Below are 23,414 nucleotides of genomic sequence, written 5' to 3'. Positions count from 1 at the left end.
GTATTCTCAGATTTACTCCAGTTTGGAGCAAATATTGAGGAATTATAAATTCTCTGATTATCTCAGGTTATTATATAGCCTGATCAATGATTATCTAAGAAAGCCACACAAATAACATCTCCTGTGGTATTTCAGTGCTTTTCTAAATTCAGACAAAATCAGAACCCTCTGTGAAAGCTCCAAAAAACAGTAATAARAGAGTAAATCAAACTATGAGATCAGATTGTGAATTATGATACAGTTTAGAATAATGTTTTATTAGCCTTTCCACTGTATCAGGCAAAAGCACTGTATAAATAAAAGGATGTTTTCTGAACATCCAGAAGAAACAATGTCTAAATTTTAAAAAGTCAATGATGGTTGATGTGCTAGTCAAAATTCCTATAACAACATCACTTTGGTCTGTCCTGTGGCCCTGGGCTGTCCTCTCACACTGGTGTCAAGAGTTGTGTGTGTTCCTTTAACTCCTCTAAATCTGCAGGCACTGAGAACCCTCCAGTGCTGCCCAAAGGTTTTTGGCCCAAACTGGCAATTTATTTCTCTTCTTTTGTAGGCAAAAGAGCATTTCAAAGCAATGGCAGGATCTCCTGGACCAGCTGCAGAGACGGGAACAATCCATGGGAACAATGCAGGAAATTCTGGGCGTCCTGAGGGACATYGATGCCATTACAGAGGAGCTGAAAGAGCTGCAGGTACTGAGCCCTCTCCACCAGCACACAACTTGCAGTGGTGCCAGTCTGTGTCCCTGTGTTCCAGGGACTGGCTGGTTCCCACAGGGGCTAAGAAGTCTATCAGCTAGAGAAAAAATRCACAATTTTTACCTAGAAGCCCAACTGAGCATTTCAGTTCATCATCACAGGTAATTACACGAGAGAAACCAGGCTTTGCTGTAGGGGTTTTCCCTGATCAGAAAGCCAGGTATCCTATTACATGGAATGCACTACAGGTCCAAGTTACATAGTAAAATAAAGATGGAAAAAAATCTCTTTTAAAATGACAAGTGCAAAAGCAAACGTGGAATAAAAACACCTCCTGTTTCCATTCCACATAATTTTTCTGAATTAGTTTCTGGAMGTACCTCCAGTAATTACGCAGATAGGAATTAGCTCAGGCTTTCAGACRTATAAGCTTCTGAGAAAGAAAGGTTCCACTGTAAATGCATCATGATTGCTTTTTGTGAGAATTTCCAACAATTTCACCAGAGTGTCAGAGCATGAAGTCTTCTCTTTAGCATGAGAAATAACTGGGTTCATATTGATTTTGTAAAGGAAGAAAGTATATTCAGGAAGTATATACATTCTTTGCCTTGAAGACAGAAAAACCCTTTTGACCCCAAGTTGCCTTGTCCCCAGACTGAAAAAGTCAGCATGCTATATGAAATTGTGAATTTCAAATTAAATATAAGAGTTGTCTCTAAGTCATAAATATTTAAGTCCCAATGTCAGTAGACAAAGAATATGCAATGGTAAATGTGTTATTGGAACAAGAATAGCCTGAGAAAAGATTGGTAAGGAAAGATGGTACTCTAGGATTAAAAACTGTATCCATTCATACAATTAGAAAGATGACAGACTGGTAGGTGCTTCTCATCTGCCACCGATTAAATACTGTATTTATTTTCATTAGTTAGATGGACAAGTTAGCTTCTCAAATGAAAGAACATTGCAGTTAGAACATACCATAAGATGGGATATTGTGGAATTCTTCAATTACAGGCTGTATATCAATCTGCCTACAGATGGGTGTGTAGCAAAGGAATGCTCATTGAGCCTGCAAATTCTGAGGCCTTCAGTGCTTAATCAGAAGAAATATCTGAGGTGCAGAAACAGATGCTTATTTTACGAGCCCGTTACTTGCAATGCAGCAGCTAGAACTTCTGGRTTGTTGCCACTAGCTTGTGGAACTGAAAGAAAAGTATAATTTCTCTAAATAGGCAGCTTTTTAGCTTTACCTAGCTGATGTTCTTGGATGTTTGGAAGCTTTGATGGAAAGACAGCCGGAACCTTTCAAAAGATTTATTAGTACTGAGACCCTGGAATACACTCTCTGACAATGCCCTTTGCCTTTTCTCACTTTATTTGTAGGTGCTAGTGAACTCCCAGGACTGTGGGAAGCAGCTCCTGGAAGTTGTAGATTTGCTGCAGAATCACAACTTGGTTGACTCGCAGATCTCTTCCTACGACGACAGACTGACCCACATCACCCAGAGGGCAGCAGAGATCAGCAAGGACAGCACAGTTAAATGGGAATTGCTTTATGCAAAAGTTCAGATGCTTCATCAGCTGTATCAGAGCCTTACAACGCAGAGCAAGTCACGGTAGGGCTGTGCTGGTGGCTCTGTTCTTCCTGATTAAGATGGCCAATCCTAATTCTTTAATCAGAATGTGCAGCTTCCCAGGATTTGAAATTTTTTCATTTCTCCTTTTATAAAGACACAACAAATGCAACCTGAGTGTCTTGATTGCAATTGCCTGAAAGCATTACTCACTTCCACAGATGAAGAATAACTTCATTCTCAGCATTTATTATAACTTGTTTTGTGGAAATCTGAATAGCAAATAGTTATCTCCTCATCTCCTGGAGAAAGAAGGAAACATAATTTTGTTTCTTTTGCTTTATTCTATGAATAAATTAATATATGACAAAGAGGAACTAAATGCATTCAGATTCTGGATTTTTAAATTTTTCTGTGATTTTTCTACCATTGTCTCCATGGAATCCTAATTCTGACTGTCATACACTGTCTGTTTCCTTGGGTCAGTAAATCTCAGCTAGAAGAGGCTTTGAAGCTTTTTGAATTCTTCCGTGACTGCAAAGAGGAAGAATCATGGATCTCTGAGAAATGGAAGCTGGCAAGAATGACAACATTAGGGAAGGATGTCAGCCAGATCACAGCCTCCATTCAAAAGAACAAGGTATCTTACTTTGCTGCTGGGGCCTTGTCTTTGTATTAAAGCAAGATTTTAGAATATCAATGTCCTTTAGTTCAGTCAGTGCAGCACTTACAAGAAAGCTGACAAACTAACCCTTAACTCAACTGTCATGACCAAAGTTTGGAATTTTTGAAAAGTGTGTAGGAAAGGGGTTTTTTTCCCAGAGAAGTGAGGAAAGGGTAGAGAAGGAATATGCCTCATACTGGACTAGAAGTGGGATTTCTTCTGGAGATGCTGGGCTCTGTATTAGCTAACTTTTGATGGCCAAAAAAAGGTTGCTAATTTCTTGTTTTTTCACCTTCTTTTTCTGGCCAAGAGAGATGAGGGTAAAGAGAGAGAGGGTGAAAAGATAAGACATGGGGCTCTTGGTACTGTGTTCATGGCAGKAGCAGAGAGTGAGACCCCCTCTTCTGTCTCGGCTGATGGGGAATGAGCTGTGCTGACRTTTTCCCTGTCCTTGTGCCAGGCTCTTGAAGCGGAGTGCAATTCCCACAGGGCCATATGTGCAGATGTGATGAGGAGGGGCTGGGAGCTCAGCCAGAAGAACCCCATGCGCCAGGATGATATTCTGAGGCACACAGACAACMTCCAGAGACTGTGGCAGCAGCTCCAGGATGAGGTGGCCGATCGCAAAAGCCGCCTGCAGGCAGCAGCTCTCATCAAACAGGTAAGGGGGTTCTGCTGGGGTGTGTGACACTGGGACATGGATGTGGCACAGTTCTGCCTCAGGCCCCTGCAGGGAGGGCAGCAGTGGCAGGAAAGACTCCAGCTCTTGGTCTTCAGGAAGATCCTAGGCAGTAAAGCCTCAATCCACCTGCAAGCCAAGAAGCAGGGGATTTGAGCAGCAGGGAGTTGCTCTAAAGGTAAAAATGCTAATGGAAAAAACTACATGATAATGCTAAAACAGTCCTTTTAGAGGGTGGGATCAGGTATCTGTGTGACACATTTCTAAAATGAAAAAAATTCCAAAGCCAAGCAACAAAAGAAACTTGTTGTAAGACTTATATTGACCATGAATGTGACAAATCCTGTTTTGTCTACATCTGCAAATAAAGAATTTGTGTAAAAGCAGCATTCTTAAATCATATCACATTATCTCAGGTATTCTTACTTTCCCCTTCTTAAGTTTTCGCTCAGTCTGTTGTTTCCATGACATGCTTGAACAAAACCGAACAGCTTTGTTCTTGAGAAAGTCCAAATTCTCTCTATTAATGTTAATGTCATTATGGTGGTTTAGTTCTTTCTTTATCCCTCATTACCATGGATTTTCCTTTTTCTGTTGTACCTTTATTCTGTATCTCAAAACCTTGTTTTACTTCTCTACAACCATAGGCTGGCAGACTGCAAATACTGAAAAACAGTAAACTTCAGTTGTAGACTGACTTCATTGTTTGTTCCTTAAATATTTAGAAAATATCTGTTGGAATTGCACAGTACCTACCACTGTCCTGAATTGTGCATTCCTTTCACTGCTGCTGTTATGCAACTTGAAGTTTTAGCTAGTTAGAAGTTTTTTAAGAGCTGTACAGCCAATTCTTGAATCTCTTTATTCACTGTGATTCTGTGAATTATCTTTGATGTGAACATGAAATACATCACAGGTTTAGAGCTACCTTATTCACAGCTTTCACAACACATGGAAGTAACCTTATGGTTACAGACCTAATGGCATTTCTCCTCATTCGTAATTTTACAAAGAAGAAGGAGTGGGATGTGACACTTTCAGGATGAATGCTAGCGTTTTTTCCCTGTGTTCCTTCAGTACTTTGCTGACATCGACGAAGCGAATTCATGGTTGAGAGAAAGGCAGCCCCTTCTCGCCAGCAAGGACTTTGGCAAGGATGAATCAAGCGCTGAAGCGCTGCTGCATCGTCACTTGCGCCTGGAGAAGGAGATTGCAGCCTATTCCTCCGAGATGAGGCGCCTCAARGAGCAGGCTGATGCTGCAGCACAGCAAGCTCCAGCTGCTGTAAGTGCATGAGGGATTGGCTCACCTTTTGTTGAAGAATGTAAATTAAATTATTTATTTTTTATTTATTTTGCCGAAGCACAATATTCCTAAATATGTTTTTTATGAGAACTGTGGAAAGTTTTTAGGTGAAAAACAGGTTCGTGGTCTGCTCATAGCCCACCTAATCAGCATTCTTTGAAGTGCAAGAAATATTCTCATCTCTGTTAGTTCCCTCTACTGGTCCTCACCAATACCTTCTCACTCTTTATTCTCATAAAATGATTCATTTCAATAATCTTTAAAAAGTATATGTGAATTTATACAAAACATTTTTTTACAAATTTTACATTTACAAATTCTTTTTTTACCCTAACGTAATGCTGAATAATTTTTACTGAATCAATATATTTTAAAATGAGTTAAATCAAACTCCTTCTTTAAACAAAACCAAACTATTTTTCAATTTTCTCTTTTTTTTTCAGAATAAAGCAGTGGAAACAGTGTCCATAAAATACTGGAAATTTTTGGTTTAAGGGGCCAGAATGCTGTGGTTTGAACTAACAAGTTCAAATTTTCCTTCCATGTGAAATTTTTATCCAAATCAGAAATTTTCATCCATGGATTTTGTTAAATTTTTCTTAACAGATGACAAAGAGGGAAGCCCCAAGTGACTTAAATCAAAAGACAACTAAGCTACCATTCAGTCGAACCTGGGCAACATCTGAAACTGCATCCACTGGAAACTCAAGTCCAGATGATCATTTTCTTCCAGAGAACATCTGGAAGACCCAAGAAGAAATTGATTCACTTTATGAACATCTACAGAGCATGGCTGAGGTATAATAACCCTTTCTGCTTTGCAGTTCATTAAAAGGTCATGTCCAAAGAAATGTAAATTGAAATTGAGTGCAGTGCCAGCTTCTGCTTTTCAGTTTAATAATGTGCCTCAATCCTCTTAATTCCTGTAGGACTTCAAGGTTTGAGATTATCATTGATGTTTTGTATCCAAACACATTTTATATTGAAAAATTTCCCATTTACATCCCAGTATTTTTAGTCTATGAAGAGCAGATTTCTTTGTGCAATCTTTTTTTCCCCCTTAATGTTTGCTTGCTGTAGCTCCTCAATCTATGAGCTGTCTTGCCTGAAAGCAGAAAAGATAAACGGTAACCTTCATTTTCAATATGTTGCTTTTCACTCCCACTTGCTCTAATCATGCCCTAAAGACCAACACAAACATGTTTTATGTGTCTTTTACATGTTCTAGAGAACACTTCCTTCAGTCTCCAGTCAACAGCAGCAAACACCACAGCAGCCTTCATGTGCAGGGTCTGAGCACTCTCTGGATGAATTCTCTTATGCTTTTAAACCACTGTTGGTCTGGGAAGAAGTATTGTGATCTTAAAATTTCACGTTCTGTTCCCTTTCAGCAGTGCCTGGGAAAACAACTAAGCTAGCACCTGTGCATTGTAGCTTAAATGCAAGGATCTTTTCTCTGTTTCTTCAAATGATAAGGAATTATTACAATAGTTAAGTCTTCCTCTGTTTTACAGAGCAGAAAAAAGGCTCTGGAGGAGATGATTGGATATTATCGCTTCTGTAGCTCTTGTGAAGAATTTCAGTCATGGATGAGAGATAAAGAGAACATTTTCCRAACTCTTCAGCCTCAAGCAGACAATGTGGAGGTCATGCAGCAGAAATATCAGGTACCCCATTTTCCTCTTCACAGATGACAATTTTTAAAAAAAACAGACCTTGAGAGAAAATACAAATTGAGAAATAATGTTCTAAATGCCTTTTTGTTAATTTCAACTTAGAGACCTATGCACAGATCAGATATTTCTTTTGTACAGATTAGGCTAAATTACTGAAGCTGATGTGACTCTGTCCCTTTATCTTCCTGTGAATATGGTATGCTGTGCAATGATCATGGTACAAAAGGAGATATCTCTCTGGTTTATCTCACATCACTTTAAAAAAGTAGCAAATGATGTAAAAAACCATCAGTGCACTTGCATCCCAATGGAGTGGGACACGTGCACGGATGCAATGTGCCCACCAGGGAGGTCAGGGGGCTGCAGGGGAGTTGTGTGCACAGCTGTGCATGGAGTCAGCAGGCAGGCAAATGGAGAAGCCAACTGTGGAGCTGGGACATGAGTGGATATATGAGATCACTGAGAATTGTGTCCACAGAAACGCAAAAACCTCAAGTTTCTCATTCTTGCACCTTTTCCATTTTAGAGATTTTTAATGGAACTGGCTGCAGGAAAAGGCCAGCTGGAAGACATYGAAAACTTAGCAGTTAAATATAGAAAGACCAGTCCCAGCAARTATTTTGAGATCCAGACTTGGATGGAAGAGATCAACATCAGGTAAAAGTGYTGCTGATAAGCAGAGGATTGTCTCATGCGGCACTTGGAGAGCTGACCATTCATATGACAGTGACAGTGCMACCAGCAGGAAAGGGGTCCTCAGCTGGCCCTGAGCCCAGTGCCATGTCTCCAAGGACCCTGACACCAGGTCATTTAAACTGCAGCAACTTGTGTGTGCATGTTAAAGCCCAGAATGAATTCACCCACAGGTGACAGTGATGTACTCAGAGCAGCTCTGCAGTGCTGCAGCTRATTTGTTACTTAAGCATCAGGGTTAGAACACACTTTGCAAATCTCGAAAGGAACACCATGTTTGACTCAGTGGGCATAGCCAGGTCCTGGTTTCGACCATGGTTGTTTATTTGCATCATGTTCAGAGTGCTCTGGTCACCTGAGCAGGTCCCCTTGTTTGAGATGGCTGTGATGGAGTGCTAGCATTCACCCCCACCCAGCCCAATTAAATCCTGGTGAAATCTTTATACAAGACTTTTTCTGAACAGAAAACAGATACAGTTCGTGTATAACAATAAATCGTTACCTCTCTTCAAGGTGGCAATCCATGGAAACTCTGAAGGAGGAGAAAGGCTCCGAGCTGATTGGAGTGGCTGATGTGAGGACRTTTCTTCAGGACTGTCAGAGCATAGGAGTGCTACTGCAAGACAAGATGGTCCAACTCAGGGAGCTGGAGCCAGGGAACTCAGCTGCTGGACTGGAGTCAGACAAGCGCAAGCTGTACACAATCGAGAGAGAGGTCCTGGTGGTAGAGAGGAAAATTGAATACCTGAGGAGTGTTGCAAAATCGTAAGGAACTTTCTCATTGTTTCTGCTTTCTTTGATARCTCCTAAGATTGTGTTGTAAAATATGGCTATAAAGAGGATGAGCAGCTTTTAAAGTTTCTAGAAAACTAAAGAACTCACCTGCCTGCTGGATTGAGCTGATCCCTCTTGGATGTGGCTGGGTAATTGGGGAAGTTTCCAGACTTCCCAGTTGTAGGAGGATGAATACCACAGGATTGTTTGTGCTCTAAAACATTATCTCTGCTAATGTGAGTTGCCTAGTTCAAAATGTGGCGGTATCACTTAGGTCCTGAAAGAGGGTAATCAGGGGAAGTAAGGGTGATGGTGGGAAAGAGGGTAAGAGAACTGAGCACAGGAGTTTGAATCTGAAATATTAAAGTTTTTTTTACTTCTGTAAGTTTTTCTGTACATTCAGAATGGGAATATATTGCCTTAGCTGACATTCTTTTTAATAGAAGTGTAAATACCCAAATTAATTCCTTTTAAGGAGCACTGGTTCAAGTTCTAAATAAGTGTTCATACATTGAATGTATTTTATTGAAGGATCAAGGACACCAACCCTGCAGAGAGCAGGGCCATCACTGAGCAGGTGGAAAACATGGAGAGGCTGCTGGCAAAGCTGAAGCTGGAGATCCAAAAGAAGCAGGAGGTTCTGCAGTGGGCCCAGAACCAACAAGCCTTCCTGCAAGACAGCCGTAGGCTCCTGCTGTGGGCTGAGGGCGTTCGGGATAAACTGAGCAGTGAGGAAATGGGGCTGGACGTGGCTTCTGCAGAGCAGCTGCTGAAGGAACATCAAGACCTGCTGATAGAAATCGGCTCTCAGAATGAAAGGTAGAGAGATCCTGGCAGGGTGGACTGAATGGGGTGAATATGACAACCAGTGAAAATGAAGCATGTAAATTTTGGTATCACAGGAAAGCGATACCAAAATTTTATTCAAATGCACTTGAACCTTAGGGACAAAAGAGACTGCAACTCCCAAAATTCAGTCAGATTTTGCATATTTATCCTGACAGCTGATGGAGGGGGAAGGAGGAGCTGTATGTTTGYAGTAGTAGTATTCCACAAGCTCCTCTGACACTCTTGGAGGGTGCCATCTGTACTTTATTCCAGTTCCCCCACTCCTTCTCAGGCCTTATGCTTCCATTTGCCATAATTTTGAGTTCTTCTTATGCACTGTTACAAATTTCCAGACACTCTTGGCCTTCCTTTCCCTTTTAATGTGGAAGCCTGCCCATGTGGGCTCTCAGTCCAGAAGGGGAAATCTCACCTGCTGCCTCCAGCATGTTCCCCTCAGCAATAAAACAGCTACACTTCGTGGTGCAGAACCACAGCCAGCAGGAAAAAACCAAAAGTGAGGAAGGGAAACTTGATTTATGGGCACTGCCAAGAGGGCAGAGAGCTGTGGTAGAAGAGAATTCATATTCCCTCTTGCAGTGAGGTCTCATTTTTCATTTTGACTCCGGGAAGGTTTCTGCAGCTGGAAGAGCTTGGGCGCAAAATAATCCACCAACAACCCAGTAGCAGCAGGACCAGAGATATCCACCAGTCCATGGAGAGGCTGGCCAAGGAGAACAAAGAGCTGGAGGAAATGTGGGAAAAGCGATGGGAAAAGCTGCAGGATGGCCTGGAGTTGCAGAAGTTCAATAGGGAAGGAGACCGTATCAACGCAGCCCTCTCTGGCCACGAGGCCTTTCTCCGGGGGGAGGACCTTGGGGTACGTGAAGCAGATGTTCTTGTTTTCTCCTTTTTCTTCTTCTCCCCATCCATGGAGTAGCAACAATCTTCTTTGTTAGATTGTCTTSTTCATTCTTCTGACCATGGTATTTCCTAACTTGGGAACTAAACTCTCAGGATCTTATTAACGTTCTTATGTCCTCACTCATCTGAATGAGAACAAAGCTCATTGTCCCTCAGAAAATATTTTAAAACAGCTAGAATTGTGATTTGTTGCTGTTTTTACATGCCATATGATTTATATAAAATTCACTCAATTTGGTGGTTAACCATAAAAAAATAAGGTTTCAGCTTAAACATGGTAATTTTTTTCTAGGAAATTTTAAAATTTTTTTAAAWTTTTTTTAAAAGCTTCTTTTTCATTAATTAAAGCAAATGATGCAAAAAACCAAATGCAGACAATGTTCACAAAATCAATGAAAAAGGAGATTGTGGAGGTCACCTTCTATGATGTTTTCAGCTGAACCCAGAACACTCATACTTTGGATCAACTGAGTGGAATAGTTTTACTTAGTCTTTTGTATTGCMCATTCCTAGATGTGCCAGAATGCTGGCATGAATTTAGAATGCAGATTTTCTTAAAAGGTGAAAATGGAACCATAGTGAAAACATAGAATAGAGAAAGTAGATAGGATAGAAACCTGCTGCTTSTTGTAGCCCTGAACATCCTGCAAAATGTACACTATATCTCATGCCTGAAAGAGGAGGCAAGTAGGGTCCAATTTTTTTTTTTTTCACTGCTACAGAAACAATATGACCAAGAAAAGTCATGAGCAAAATTTCTGTCTCAAATGCAGGATCATGTAGATGCTGTTCGGAGCCTGCTGAAGCAACATCAGGAATTTGAACAACTGCTGATGGCACTGAAGAGACGAGTGGAAGCCCTGAATGATAATGGGGTGAATCTACTAGAGAGCAGGCACTTTGCATCTCACGTGTGAGTCCACACCCACTCTTTTATTCACTTTAGTAAATGGTCCAGTGTGATCAGGGTGAAAGGAAAAGCTATCTCTGAGGAGAAATTAGTTGACTTCCAACCCACTGTCTGATGGATGAGGGTACAAAAGAAATCAAGACTAATAAGCAAAATGCTTTAGGTTAGACATGGCATTTGGCAGAACACTAGAATAACTTACATGAATTACATATAGTGATAAAACTTCCTTACAGTGAACTCATTAAATACCTACAGAAAAAGAATTGCTTCATTTCTCAGCATCACATATTAGAAATATTGTTTGCTTTTAAGAAGTTACTCAAGACTTCACAAGCATAACTCTTCAGGAGCAGCTCCTCTGTGTTTTTGTCAAAGTTGAACTTTTACATGTAATTCTTTTTTCTGTTCTRGAGCTACTAGGATCTGGTAAGGGCACCCCTTTGCAAACCAGAATTAAAAACAGAGGGTTRGAATGGACCCTTTGGATCAGAAGACCAAGTTCTTATGATCAAAAGTGATAATGTCTTGAACATTCCCTCCACAAATTTATAAAAACGCCCTAAAGACCTGATTTTTATGCCRGCGCTACTACCATTAGAAAGCCATTCCAAAGCCTCATTGCTTTTACACCAAGGAGGAAGTTATTAGTTRATTATGACAAATACAATGATATTAGGGAATATTCAGGAGGGGGGGAGGTTTCAGTGTTTCAGTGTATGACTGCAAGTCACCAATGACACAGCCCCACAAAAGGAAAACCCAGAGCAGCTGGCAAGCCATAGCTGCTTTCCAGGTGAGCCCAACATGGGACAGGGCCATGCATCCCTTGTTCCTGTCAGCTACGTTGTTGAGGCTAGATCACATTTATATCACAGCCATGAGTACAGCATAAGCAAGGGGAACCAATACAGGTAGCCCAGCATCGATCTCCTGTTTTTCTTGGCAGCATTGAAGAGAGAATGGTCACTCTCCGGAGAAGGTGGGAGCAGCTCATACAAAGCAATGCCAAGAGAAAACAGAGGTTGTTGGATTCTCTACAGCTGCAGGTAACTGAAACCACAGATTTCGTGTGGCATCTATGAATTTCGAATTTTACCCTTTGTCTTAATGTGAGACAAAATCTCAAACTGCTGASCATTCCTACTGCAGCTCATTTACTCTTTGGTTGTGGGACAGAGCTTTGCTCTCCATGGAGCTGGTGGTGCACTGGTGGTAAAACTCTGTAAATACAATGAAATTCCAAAACAAAAATGGAGATTTTTAATGAAAAATAACATCAGAATGGTTTGTCTACTGGATAAGTTTATTCTGCTCATTACTAGTTGTTCTGGGTCTTAATAACTTATTACAGTTGCTCTAAGTTTTGGCACCAAACTCAGCTTTCAGTGCTGAGACACAAAGTTATATTGGATGATTGGTCCTCTTATGGTTAAAATATTCTATCAATAATGCAAATCTTCACTGACAATTACAGGCAACAGATTAGTAAATGTGGTAAAAAAGGGACCAAGAAATATTATTATGATGGTTTAAAACCTCATCTATGGTCCAAGACCATACTTCATCATTAGTTAAATCAATTTACTCCTGTTTGCTTTCTCCAAGGAGTTTAACCGTGATGCTGCYGAGCTTTTGATATGGATGGAAGAGAAGTACAAGATTGCATCAGATGAATCCTATCGTGATCCAACAAATGTTCTACGCAAACTCAAGTGGCATGAGGCTGCTGAGAAGGAAATGTTGGCTAACGAGGAGCACTTTGCAACGCTGATAAAGGTGAAGGAGCTTTGGAACTAAGTTTTCTGTCTTGTACCAAAATTCAAAGATGCTGATCTGCTTATAAAGTGATGTGCTGTGTTTCTCCAGAAAGGAAATCAATTGATTCAAGACAACCACTACGCTGCAGCTTCTGTCCAGGAGAAGATGTCAGAGCTTCAAAAGAAATGGAAGGAATTGTACAGCAAGATGATAGAGAGAGGTGACAAACTGAGACAAGCTGGACAGCAGGAACAGCTCATGGAACTGCTCCAGGTCAGGAAGTCATGGGGAACAGAGCGGAGGAGCAGCCTAAGAACCTGGTTCCTCTATTATGTGGACACCACATAAAGGAGGAGAATTCCATGTGGATAAAAATGGTTTTTAAGATCTCCATTTTGTCCACAGTCCCYAATAAAAAAAAGCCCTAATAAAAGCCCTAATACTATGCTGTCCAAGCTCACTTCAAATATGAGCATGTTGACAGTGCCAGCAGAGCATCAGGTGTTGAACTTGGGCTCACCCCTGCATCTGTGTGGCCATCCTGTACTGGGAAAAAAACCCAAATTCTGTAGGGGTCACTGCTGTRCAAACATAACTGCTGGCCTGGGGGCCACAGGCATGGCACTGGGTTGGGCACATGGTCACCCAGTCGAATTTTATAAGAAGAACAATGTGCAGCAAAGCTGTTTTGAGACCATTATTAATGGAACTGCTGCTGTGTTATACCCACAATCTGCAATCATTGAAGGTTGTTTGACGCTTATATGTTACATCACTGAAGATATTTCAGATAAACTGTTTTCAATGTTGTGCTTTAGTGCCTCAGATAGAAGCGTACTCCAAAACARATTGCAAAACAAAATATTCCCAGAAGATTCCTCTTAGAGACAGCCAGCCATCATAATACCAAGAAAGGACAATTGAATGTAAAAATTGTGTCCAGGGAGCTGTCATAAGAGGGTATGGTTGAAAGAAAATGGTGTTCAAAGGACAGTGTGAGTGTGCTGTAATCTYCTCCCGGCAGGATGCCAAAAAGAAGATAGAAAAAATTGAGAGAGTTCTTCAGGAATCYGAGACAGGCCATGATTTGCGCTCCAGCCGTGATCTGCTCAAGCAGCACAGACAGCTGGAAAATGAGACACATGARCTGGCAGAGAAAATGAATGCTATTGTATCTCATGCAAGAAAAATGGCCACCAATCACTTTGACTCCCAGAGGATTCTGGATGAAACACAGAAATATCTGAAAAGGTAAGGTGTCCCTCTGCTTTTCGTGTTCACCCACTTCTTGTGACAAATAGCATTTTTTATTCTACCTTCTAAAAAGTTCTCTTGGTTGATTAAGTTTAACCCATACTCAAGAATGATTTCTCCTCCCAGCTGGAACACAGCTATGCTTTGATTTGTGCCTGCAGAGCTGCCTGTTGACCCACACAACCTTTATTGTTGAACATTGCTCCTTGCCAACTGCACTCCTCCTCTAATCCCTTTCTTACCCACAGGTCATCCACTGGTTTTTAAGAGGTTCAGTGATCCAGCATTCAATACATCACAGGCCAAGCCTATGACTATAAAAGTGTAAATGTTTTTTTCTCTGCTCACTTTTAGTGTTATCATACATGTCTGCTTCCCAAAGGCAGCCTTCCGTAGAAGGGGTTGGTGTCTGTGCAGCCAGTACTGACTACTGAAATTCGATTGCAAAGAAATGTCCAGTGTTTTGAGATCTTCACCATGGTATCACAGCCTAATTCCTTTGGCAGAATCAGGATAAAGCTTTGTTTTAACACGCATTTAACGGATGACCCCTAGGTTTGAGTCCTTGCAAGCACCTCTGTATGAGAGGCGCAAGCTGCTGGAAGCTGCAGTGGATCTTTATGAGTTCTACCATTATCATGACATGGAAATGAACTGGATTCACGAGCGCTTGCCCATTGCCCATTCCACCAACTGCGGGAAGTCTTTGGATGTGGCTCAAAACCTGTTGCATAAACACAAGGTAACTCCTTTAATCCAGTGTATTTTAACATAGTGACACACTGCACTTCACGTCAGCCTGCAAACCTGCACCTGCACCATCAACACTTCCAATGAGCACATTCCCTGATTCCAGCTCTAGCTCAGCTGAAATGATTCCGTGGATCAACACAAATCAGCAGTGTGGTGATGATTTTCAGAACAAATATAAAATTCCTGTGAGAACTGCAAGATTTGTCATATTTTGAAGTATTATTAATCTGAGAAATTGAGTAGCTCTTACCATTAAAAGCAGATTAAAATCTAGTGAATCTGACATAAATAGAAAAAAAAAAAAAGAGAGGGTTTGCCTTTGTGGGTTGAYCTGGGTTGATTCTTTTGAATGTTCTGACTGTTACGTACTGATCCTGTTGTAGTTTTATGCTTACTGCTTCATTATATATACAGTCTTGAGTTTTGTGCATGCTGGATTTTCTAGGAGAGCATGTAGCAATTTAAAATTATTTTAAAACTGCATTGCTTTTAAAATGGTTTGAACAAATTACACTGTATTTATAAAGACAGGTTAATACTGATTTCTGGGGGTGCTGGATTTTGWAGCATCTTATTTGCAAGTTTCATGAGAAAGATTGTAAGACCAGTCTAATAATTTTAATGGCACTGATGACCATGTCTCTCTTGGCATCATCCTCCAGCCTCTTCATTTTCTTGGATATTCTATTTTCCCATCATGAGCTCAACACTCTTTCCTGATTCCCCCAGCTTTGTGTCCCACCCAAACCTCCCTGGCTSCTGGGCAGGGGAAGGGGCAAAAGCATGGTAAAGAGAGAACAACGGAGGATTTTGGTGTAGGGAAGTTATGGGATGTGTGCTGCATCCTTACACAGCCTTCCCTCCTCTCCCTCAGTGCCAAGAGCATGAGTGGGGCTGGCACCAGTGACTGAGGCTGCAGGTGGGGTAGAAAATAGACAGTCCCCACACCACTTGCAGTACTCTGCCCGTTGTCACCAGCTGCCAGTTTTGCTGAGGATTAGGAGCACACAGAATTTGCTTGTCCTCACATTTCCTTCCTTTATTCCTAATTTTTCTTTCTTGTCCTTCCCAGGAGCTGCAGGCAGAAGTGAATGCCCACAAACAGCAAGTCCAGCGGGTCCTGGATAAAGGAAAGGCAATGATTGTAGGCCAGCACCCATCAGCCCAGAAAATAAGTGAGAAATGCCAGGAGCTTGTGACTGCCTGGCAGGGCTTGGAGAAGGCTTGTGAGGAAAGGATGAAGCAGCTGCAGCACTCAGTTGGCTTCCAGGAGGTACAAATTAGAGCAAAGAGCTTGCTCAGCAGCTTGTTCAGACAAACAAGAGGACCAAAGTGTTAAAGGGAATAGAAAACCAGCTTTGGAGGGGCTGGTGTCCTCCTGAACTGTTTGAGGCCAGACCCACAGGAGTGGAGGGCTGGAYTGCACAGTTGAGTGCAGACCCCACTCATGACCTGCTGCTCCCCAAGCTTCCCTTGGGTTCAATAGCCATCCCTCATGACCCCACAGAACACACATTTGTCCTTGCAGCAGCTCCTTTCTCAGAATCTACATAGTCTCAGGCTTTGACTTATTAATGTAATGGATCCTGAACTGGCCCTTCATACTGGAGAATTATGACAAAGAAATCAGAAAATGGGGGGATTTCTTGTGCTGTTTTTTACCAGTTTCAGGTAACAATGTTCCAGGCAATAAAATCTGGGAACAGATAACATTCATTCACTCTCAGAGCATGTTAGGGATTTTGGCTCTGTTGTTTTCTATGGGCTTCTGGGCTGTCATGCTTAGTCTTTTTAAAAAAAAAATTGAAAGCCGCATGCAAATATTTCTGTCATCAGTGGGTGATGTAGGAGTGCAGTTACTCAGATACCACATGCAGTTTTTAGACAAAAACAACATTTGCACAGAGTTCACAGGCCCAGCTAAAATATGTTTCCTGGGATATTTTATATCTGGCCCTTATTTCCTCTGTCKATAAAAATACTTGTCAATACTGTAGACTTTATGAAGTCTGATCGTTATAGTGATTTGAATTTCTCAGGCAGGGGAAGGAGAAATGTCACACTGATGTGATACACTTAATTATCCTGCACTGAAGCCTTCCATCTGTGACCTCCTTCATCATTTTATGATTTCACAGAGAACAGTGAATTAATTATTTGATAAAACATTGCAGTAAATCTTACAGTGCACCATCCATTTAGAATTTATTGGGTAAAAAAATTACACTAATTTTTTGCAAGTTGAAGTAGAAGCTCATTTGTTTTCTCTTTAACTGACAGTTTTTAATGAATACTTCAGACCTGGAAGCTTGGATAGCAGAAAAATATCCACTTGTGGCAAGCAAGGACTATGGTAAAGACGAAGATGGAACACTGAAACTCATCAAGAAACATAAGGTATTTCTCTGCTTAAATTCTGTAGGCTAGCCTAATCTTTTGGTCTCTCTGCAGTCATAAAATAGTTTGTCTCATTTGTAGCTGGGTGCCCAGCCATTTTGCATTGATATATGTCTACATATGGATAGGCTGATGGAAGAGATCAATGCAGTTTAYTACTATGGTTGGAAAAATATAATTTGGGGAGAAAGGAGGATGGTGAATGTTCTCATATTTTTCTGAGGCCAAACCTATCTGCTTTTCTGTTTCAACAGATGCATTCAGAAACCTTCTTATTTTTTCCTAAAATCAAACATACAGATTAAGTATTAATCCAGGAATTCTTTACCTAATAATCCATCAGGAAATTCTAATTGTCTTTATTCATCTAATTTGTTTGAATTTCTGTGCAATTTTTTAAAAAAYGTTTCCAGAAAATAATCTAAAATTTATCAAGTCTCAGAAATGTARCATCTTCCCAAAATTATTTCTCTTTTAATGTCGCATTCATAGACTGATTACAAACAGTGAATATTTTTCTTTGTCAGGCACTGGAGCATGAGATTGCTGTGTACCAAGATATGCTGAAAGAGCTGAGTGAAAGTGCCCAAGYTCTTCCTCTCGCGGGCTCCATCCAGTTTGATGAGGTTGATGCACCAAGGGAACAAGTTCATTCAAGRCTCCTGGGGTTAGAGGAGCTGGCAGCAGCAAGGTATAAACTAGAACTGCCCCTTGGATCCTGATTGGATTCAAAGCCCACTGAAATCAAGAACAGATATCTCCAGTTACTTCATTGGAATTTATATTCATTGTATTAGAAATAATTTATTTATTAGAATTATATTGTTATTGATTATAGTTTTATAACTAAATTATATTAAATTACATTTTTTCAGTTATATTTAAGAAATTACTTGTTTCTATATTATCATCCTATGCATTTATGAGCTTTCCATTTTACTCAGACCTCTATATTTTATTCAAGGAGTTTTGCTACATATTAAGGATTTGATACCCATAAATTTCCTCTTTACTTCTAATCATCCTCCTGTAAAGGGACATGAGCTGCCAGATTCTGACTTGCATTTGAGGCATTTGGAATCTGCTATCAATAAGAAAAAAAATACTTTTAGAAGGTTCCCTTAATTTTACTTGAAAATTACTTATTTTTTACATGTCGTAAGGGAGACAATAAAGGATACACTTTTATGCCCAGCGACTGTGCTAGTATCAGAAGGCTTTTATTCTTGAATGCATAATTTACTTTTCTTTTTACTTTCTTTCTGTAATAACTACAGCAAGATGTTTACAACAAGACAGTTGGCTTTTACAAAGGCTTGTACATTTCCTTGTTTTYGGGAAGGAAAAAAATATCTGAATAATTTAGATTTTTTTCTCCCACAAAAATCTCACTCAGAAAAGGAATGGGGCTCTGCAAGCAGAATAATAAATAAATTAATCTGAATACTAGAATAATTAAGCCAAGAGAAAATGCTGGTAGTCTATCTTTCATTTTTATTCTTGTTTGCAGCTGAAAAAGTAAAAGCATCAATAGAAAATCCTATGAATGAGAAGTTCAGAAAAAGAAACAATCCAGAAATATCAATGCATTTATTTAAAMACAGAAATGTTTTGTTTTCATTTTTGCTTAATGTTAACCTGGGTCTTGTGGTTCTTTGGTTTGTGCCTCTGATCTTCATTCTCCTTGGGCTGGACTCATGGCAGGTTACATCTCTTGTGATGAACATCTGTGAATCAAACAGGGAAGCCAGATTCTTCTTTCCTGGAATATTTTCACGATGGCCAGGCAGATGGAAAATTGATATGTTACCTACTGTGGAAGCCCTGTAACATGTCTGACTGAATTATAAAATTATCTAGACCATTGGAAATGTGAAACAGGTTGCAGCAATTCTGTCAAACAGGCAATATGAAGAGAATTGCATCAAAAATTTTTCATAGCATCTGCTTTCCTGATGCACCAGCCTCAAAAAAAGATTTCCTTCTCATTTTCATAAGGATTTTGATTATCTTTAGAAAGATCAGCACAGATCTGGGAAAAAATAAAAGGTGTTTTCATGGGAAGAAAAAAAAAGCAGCAAAAGCAACAACAACGAATCCCAACCAAAATCAAAAGCAGAACAGAGAAAGAGCTTGAATAGGAACAGTGCTCTTCTGGGAAATTCAGCTAAGAGATGAGCATGACCTGGCTGACAGCTGTTACCCTACAATCATAATTTCCAATTCTAAGAAATAGCTCTTTCATTGAAGAGAATGAGTCTTGATGATGAGAGGTTTTGGGGATTCATAGGAAGAAAGTTACTGATTGCTCTTCTCTTACATTGCTTTTGTCTAATTTTATTATCTTGTCTCCTTCTCCTGTCAGAGGGAAGAAGCTGGATGAAACTCTTGTCTTGCATGAGTTTCTACGAGAATATGAAGATCTGGAAGATTGGATCACTCAGCAGRAACAAACAGCCAGCTCTGAAGACTATGGAAATGATTATGAACATGTCTTGGTGAGTTTTTTGAGCACCCCCAGATCAAAAATCTAATAAACTGTATGTAGTGAGACTGTAAACAGATACTGAGGTTGTCCTTGAAAACTTAGAAGACAGAGTGAGGAATAAATAAAAATAACTGGAAGGAAGATGTGAAGAGAAAAGGGTGAAGAGTGGGTGGAAAGGATTGAAGAACAGGTAGCATTGTATCCTGTTACCATGRGGGCTGAGGAGTCTGAAACAACTGCAGGCTAAAATGTCTACACCTYCAGACAGCAAATCTCTTCTATTTTTAATAAGCAGATATTTCACTATGGTATCCATTTAGGATTTTTTCTTCCTTTTTTTAAAAATTGTGATTGCTGATTTACAGACATCTATAGGTRTACCCCTTCGCATGTCACAGAAACGAATCTAATGGCAGCTTGTTAGAAATCAGCCATCTAGAATCTTCTTCATAATTTATATCAAAATRTCTTGTGTCCTAAACCTTAAAATCAGACTACATTATCCATTTACAGTACTGAATACACATTTGTATTAGGTGGAAACACTAATTTAATAATTGAAATTCATCATACATGGAATGTTTGTTTCTATCCCTGGTAATAATGATTCTATCTCCCCTCTGAATCACAAACCTCATTCACCTCACATTCACCTCACGTTTTGCTAGGAGTTTGAAGCTCTTCATGATCTTTGAAGGTAGAATCAAGTCATTCTCTGCAGTTTCTCCATCTCTAAATATTATCAGCTTATTACCAGGGTTTTTTTGGCTGTGTTCTCATAGATGAGCAKGTATGTTTGGAAAAAGAGAACACTCAAAAGGGGTTTTTTCATTATTCTTGCTTTCTCTTCAAAAGCAACTTTGTGCCAAATACGACACATTCCGACACCAGTTGGAAGCAGCTGGGAAAAGAGTCGTGGCTTTCCAGCAGCTGGCAGACAACTTGCTGAACCGTGGGTATTCTGAGTCCTGGGAAATTCGGCAGATGCAGAAACAACTGAGGTAGGAGCCTTGTGTTTGCTCTGTAATGCTTTGTGCTTTCCATTCTCTTGAGGAGGAAGAGACATGAAACCAGAAAAGGATAAGGCACGTCCTCCTGATTCTCTAATTGCAAATTATGTGATTAGCTTGCTGATGTGGAGTTGCTGTCAGCCTCATTTAAAAATAGACATCATCTTCTTGCTGGTTTTGGATTTTTGTCATTTGCATTGGAGGTGCTTTGCAAGTAAGGATCAGAGAACTTCCTTTGGCCTTTGAAACAGGATAACGAGCTGAAAGGCTCAGAATTTAAATGGCTTTTTATCACTTCTTATTTTTGTGTTGAATCCCATGTCTGGTCTGCAGAACAGCATTAAGATGCTCTGAGCTTCTTAGTTCTGGCATCAATCCAAACTGGCCCAAAGGAGAAAAGTGCACGTGCAGTTTTGGTCACCACGATTAAGAAAATTATTAAGCTGTTAGGGTGTCCAAAGGAGRACCACAAAGATGGTGAAGGGCCTGGAGGGGAAGCCAGAGGAGAAGAGACTGAGGTCAYTTGGTCTGTTCAGCCTGGAGGAGACTGAGGGGAGACCTCATTGCAGTCTGCAACTTCCTTGTGAAGGGAAAAGGAGGGGCAGACACTGATCTCTTCTCTGTGGTGACCAGTGACAGGAGTCAAGGGAATGGCCTGACATTGTGTCAGGGGAGGTTTCGGTTGGATATTAGGAAGAGGTTTTTCACCCAGATGATGGTTTGGCACTGGAACAGGCTCCCCAGGGAATTGTTCACAGCACCAAGCCTGACAGAGTTCAAGAAGTGTTTGGACAATACTCTCAGGGACATGGTGTGACTCTTGGGGTGTCCTGTGCAGGGCCAGGAGCTGGACTTCAATGATTCATGTGAGTCCTCCAACTCAGGATATTCTATGATTCTGTGACTCAGTCCTTCAACTACTGCATATAAAAACTGAAAAGTGCAATTGAGAGGGAACTCATACATAGGGCCATTTCCTCAGGCTCCTGGAGCAGACAGGAGGACTAAGCACAGTGAGAGACATGCTTCATTCAGAGAATCACTCCAACTGAACATAATGGCAGGCATGAGCAACAAAGCAAAAAGAGGTTTTGTTTTCAGTCTTTCTTCAGACTGTTGGTCTCCTTTAYTCCCAGTTTAAATGTTTTACATGGTTCTTTTCCCCACCCTACCTTGAAGGAACTCTTGGGAGGAGCTGTTGGAAATGACGAGGTTACGAGGTGAGCGGCTGAGAGATGCTGAGGTGATTCACAAGTGTTACCAAGATCTGACAGATGCTCTGGCCCATATTGAGGTAAAAAATAATGGCAAAGTCTCATATAATGCAAACTTTATTTCAGATTTTTTTATTAAATATTCTTATGATTCTCAGCATTCTTTATGCTGGCTTCAAAAAAAAATCTGAGTAAGAAGCCAGTGTGATTAATCATAGCATTAAAAAAAAATCCTGGATAATACTTAGACACTTGATTTGTTTCCTCATGAGAACCCTTGGTGAAACCAGGTGTAGCTGGAGCTGCTGATCTGTGGGAAAAGCTGAGAAGATCAGGGCTTGAGCTAAGCTGTCTCGCAGTGCAGTGCACACAGTAATGTTGTTTGGAGTCATCTGGCCTAAAGCACTTCTGCCTGACCATAGTGCTGCTTTGTACACTGTTGTAGCTTTATGTGTGCTGAGCAACTGTCCTGTGAAAAAGGCATTTGTTTGGATTACAAGTGACCATTAGCCTGGAAGGCTGTCAGGCAATCACATGACCTAAGGGGGAAAGCTGGGCCAAAAAAATCTTTTCCTCTCCTTCCAGTGCCCGATACTGGCACTGATTTCAGCTCCCCCAAAAAAATCTTCAGCCTTCTGTTTTATCTGAACACGCTGAAGAATTTCACAGAGAAACCACATCCTTGCTGCAATGAGAGGTGTGGTTTCCCTAATTCAAATGTTTACAGGAGGCAGCGATCCAAGGGGTTCCACTCTTGGCAAGGCAGCAGGGCTTTGTTTGGTTACATGCGATGGATTTTCTACTTGCTTGTGCTGGCAGAGGCTGCCCTATTCAAACATGTTATTCCTGTTCTCTTCCTCTGTCATGAATAGAAAAGCAAACATAATATTACACCGTATTCTAGCCAGTATTTTCAGAATCTGGTGCCTATTTAGCTTCAATTATGAAGTAGTTAATGCTGAGACAAAATTCAGAAACACTTCAGAGAGCAGCTGTGGGCTTATCCCTTGCTGAGTTTGGTCCAGGCAACCACTACAGCCTTCTTCCATTGCATCATGTTAAGAGCTTCACACCAGGGTRGGAGAGCAGTCATCCTGTCCATCCCTTCCTGTGCAGCCTGGTCAGAACTCTACCAGGGAAAGCCTGGTAGAACATGGTACTAGAAAATCTTGCAAAAATCACCAACTCCAGTGCTATCATATTATATACAACTACAACCTGCATCTCCTTTTATAGCACCTTTCCAAAGTGCATTGTTGGCATCCCAAACTAGCCTGAGACTCTCTCGCAGAAATGCACTTCTCCAACCATCAGAAATGTTCTGCTAATTTTCTCTAAATTGACCTGGAATGAGTTTTTAATAATTTTATTCTGGCAACAGCTCTGTTCTCCAGCTGAAATGCCTTTTCTTTTTGCTTGCTGTATTTCCAGAGCCTGTCTGGGTAACAACTAAATCCCTTCAGAACCTTTGCTGAATGAAATAAATGTTGAAGTGCCCCTTTATGTAATGGGCATTTCCATTTCTCTCATCTTTACTGTAATCTTTCTTGTGCATCTATAACTCAAATTTTATCTAAAGATGGTGTCGTGGTTTGAACTGTGCCCACGACGTTCCCTCCTTTCCCCGCCACCGGAGAGGGAGAAGGGAGAGAGAGCGAAAACCCAATTAACACGAAAATTTATGGCTTTGAGATAAACATAATTGGAAGAAAGATACCTATGTACTCCACAAAGAGTCAGATAGGCCGCATAACTTAAGTTGCAAGATAGRTTTATTACTACACACTACTAAGACTGGCACTGGGTGAAAAA

At 40.6% G+C, this 23,414-nt stretch overlaps 1 protein-coding gene across 1 annotated transcript in view; it reads left to right on the top strand.

Annotated features, from left to right (window-relative positions):
• Nucleotides 1-23,414, top strand: part of SPTBN5 (spectrin beta, non-erythrocytic 5) — an 84,701-nt gene that overhangs the window by 9,300 nt on the left and 51,987 nt on the right. Inside the window, exons 7-29 of the mRNA XM_057365865.1 lie at nucleotides 554-692; nucleotides 2,085-2,317; nucleotides 2,762-2,915; nucleotides 3,400-3,600; nucleotides 4,696-4,902; nucleotides 5,530-5,721; nucleotides 6,438-6,590; nucleotides 7,126-7,256; nucleotides 7,806-8,057; nucleotides 8,598-8,885; nucleotides 9,525-9,771; nucleotides 10,589-10,728; nucleotides 11,675-11,774; nucleotides 12,334-12,504; nucleotides 12,595-12,759; nucleotides 13,511-13,737; nucleotides 14,296-14,482; nucleotides 15,566-15,766; nucleotides 16,774-16,890; nucleotides 17,418-17,581; nucleotides 19,256-19,388; nucleotides 20,234-20,379; nucleotides 21,568-21,682. Coding sequence (XP_057221848.1) covers nucleotides 554-692; nucleotides 2,085-2,317; nucleotides 2,762-2,915; nucleotides 3,400-3,600; nucleotides 4,696-4,902; nucleotides 5,530-5,721; nucleotides 6,438-6,590; nucleotides 7,126-7,256; nucleotides 7,806-8,057; nucleotides 8,598-8,885; nucleotides 9,525-9,771; nucleotides 10,589-10,728; nucleotides 11,675-11,774; nucleotides 12,334-12,504; nucleotides 12,595-12,759; nucleotides 13,511-13,737; nucleotides 14,296-14,482; nucleotides 15,566-15,766; nucleotides 16,774-16,890; nucleotides 17,418-17,581; nucleotides 19,256-19,388; nucleotides 20,234-20,379; nucleotides 21,568-21,682 — 4,063 coding nt within the window. The remainder of the gene's footprint in view (nucleotides 1-553; nucleotides 693-2,084; nucleotides 2,318-2,761; nucleotides 2,916-3,399; nucleotides 3,601-4,695; nucleotides 4,903-5,529; nucleotides 5,722-6,437; nucleotides 6,591-7,125; nucleotides 7,257-7,805; nucleotides 8,058-8,597; nucleotides 8,886-9,524; nucleotides 9,772-10,588; nucleotides 10,729-11,674; nucleotides 11,775-12,333; nucleotides 12,505-12,594; nucleotides 12,760-13,510; nucleotides 13,738-14,295; nucleotides 14,483-15,565; nucleotides 15,767-16,773; nucleotides 16,891-17,417; nucleotides 17,582-19,255; nucleotides 19,389-20,233; nucleotides 20,380-21,567; nucleotides 21,683-23,414) is intronic.

Source organism: Malurus melanocephalus, unplaced genomic scaffold (assembly GCF_030028575.1).
Source record: "Malurus melanocephalus ecotype Western Australia unplaced genomic scaffold, MMel_1.1 scaffold_2, whole genome shotgun sequence".
NCBI lineage: Eukaryota > Metazoa > Chordata > Aves > Passeriformes > Maluridae > Malurus > Malurus melanocephalus.
The sequence above is the reverse complement of the archived record's forward strand: the minus strand, read 5'-3'. Positions and strand labels throughout refer to the sequence as shown.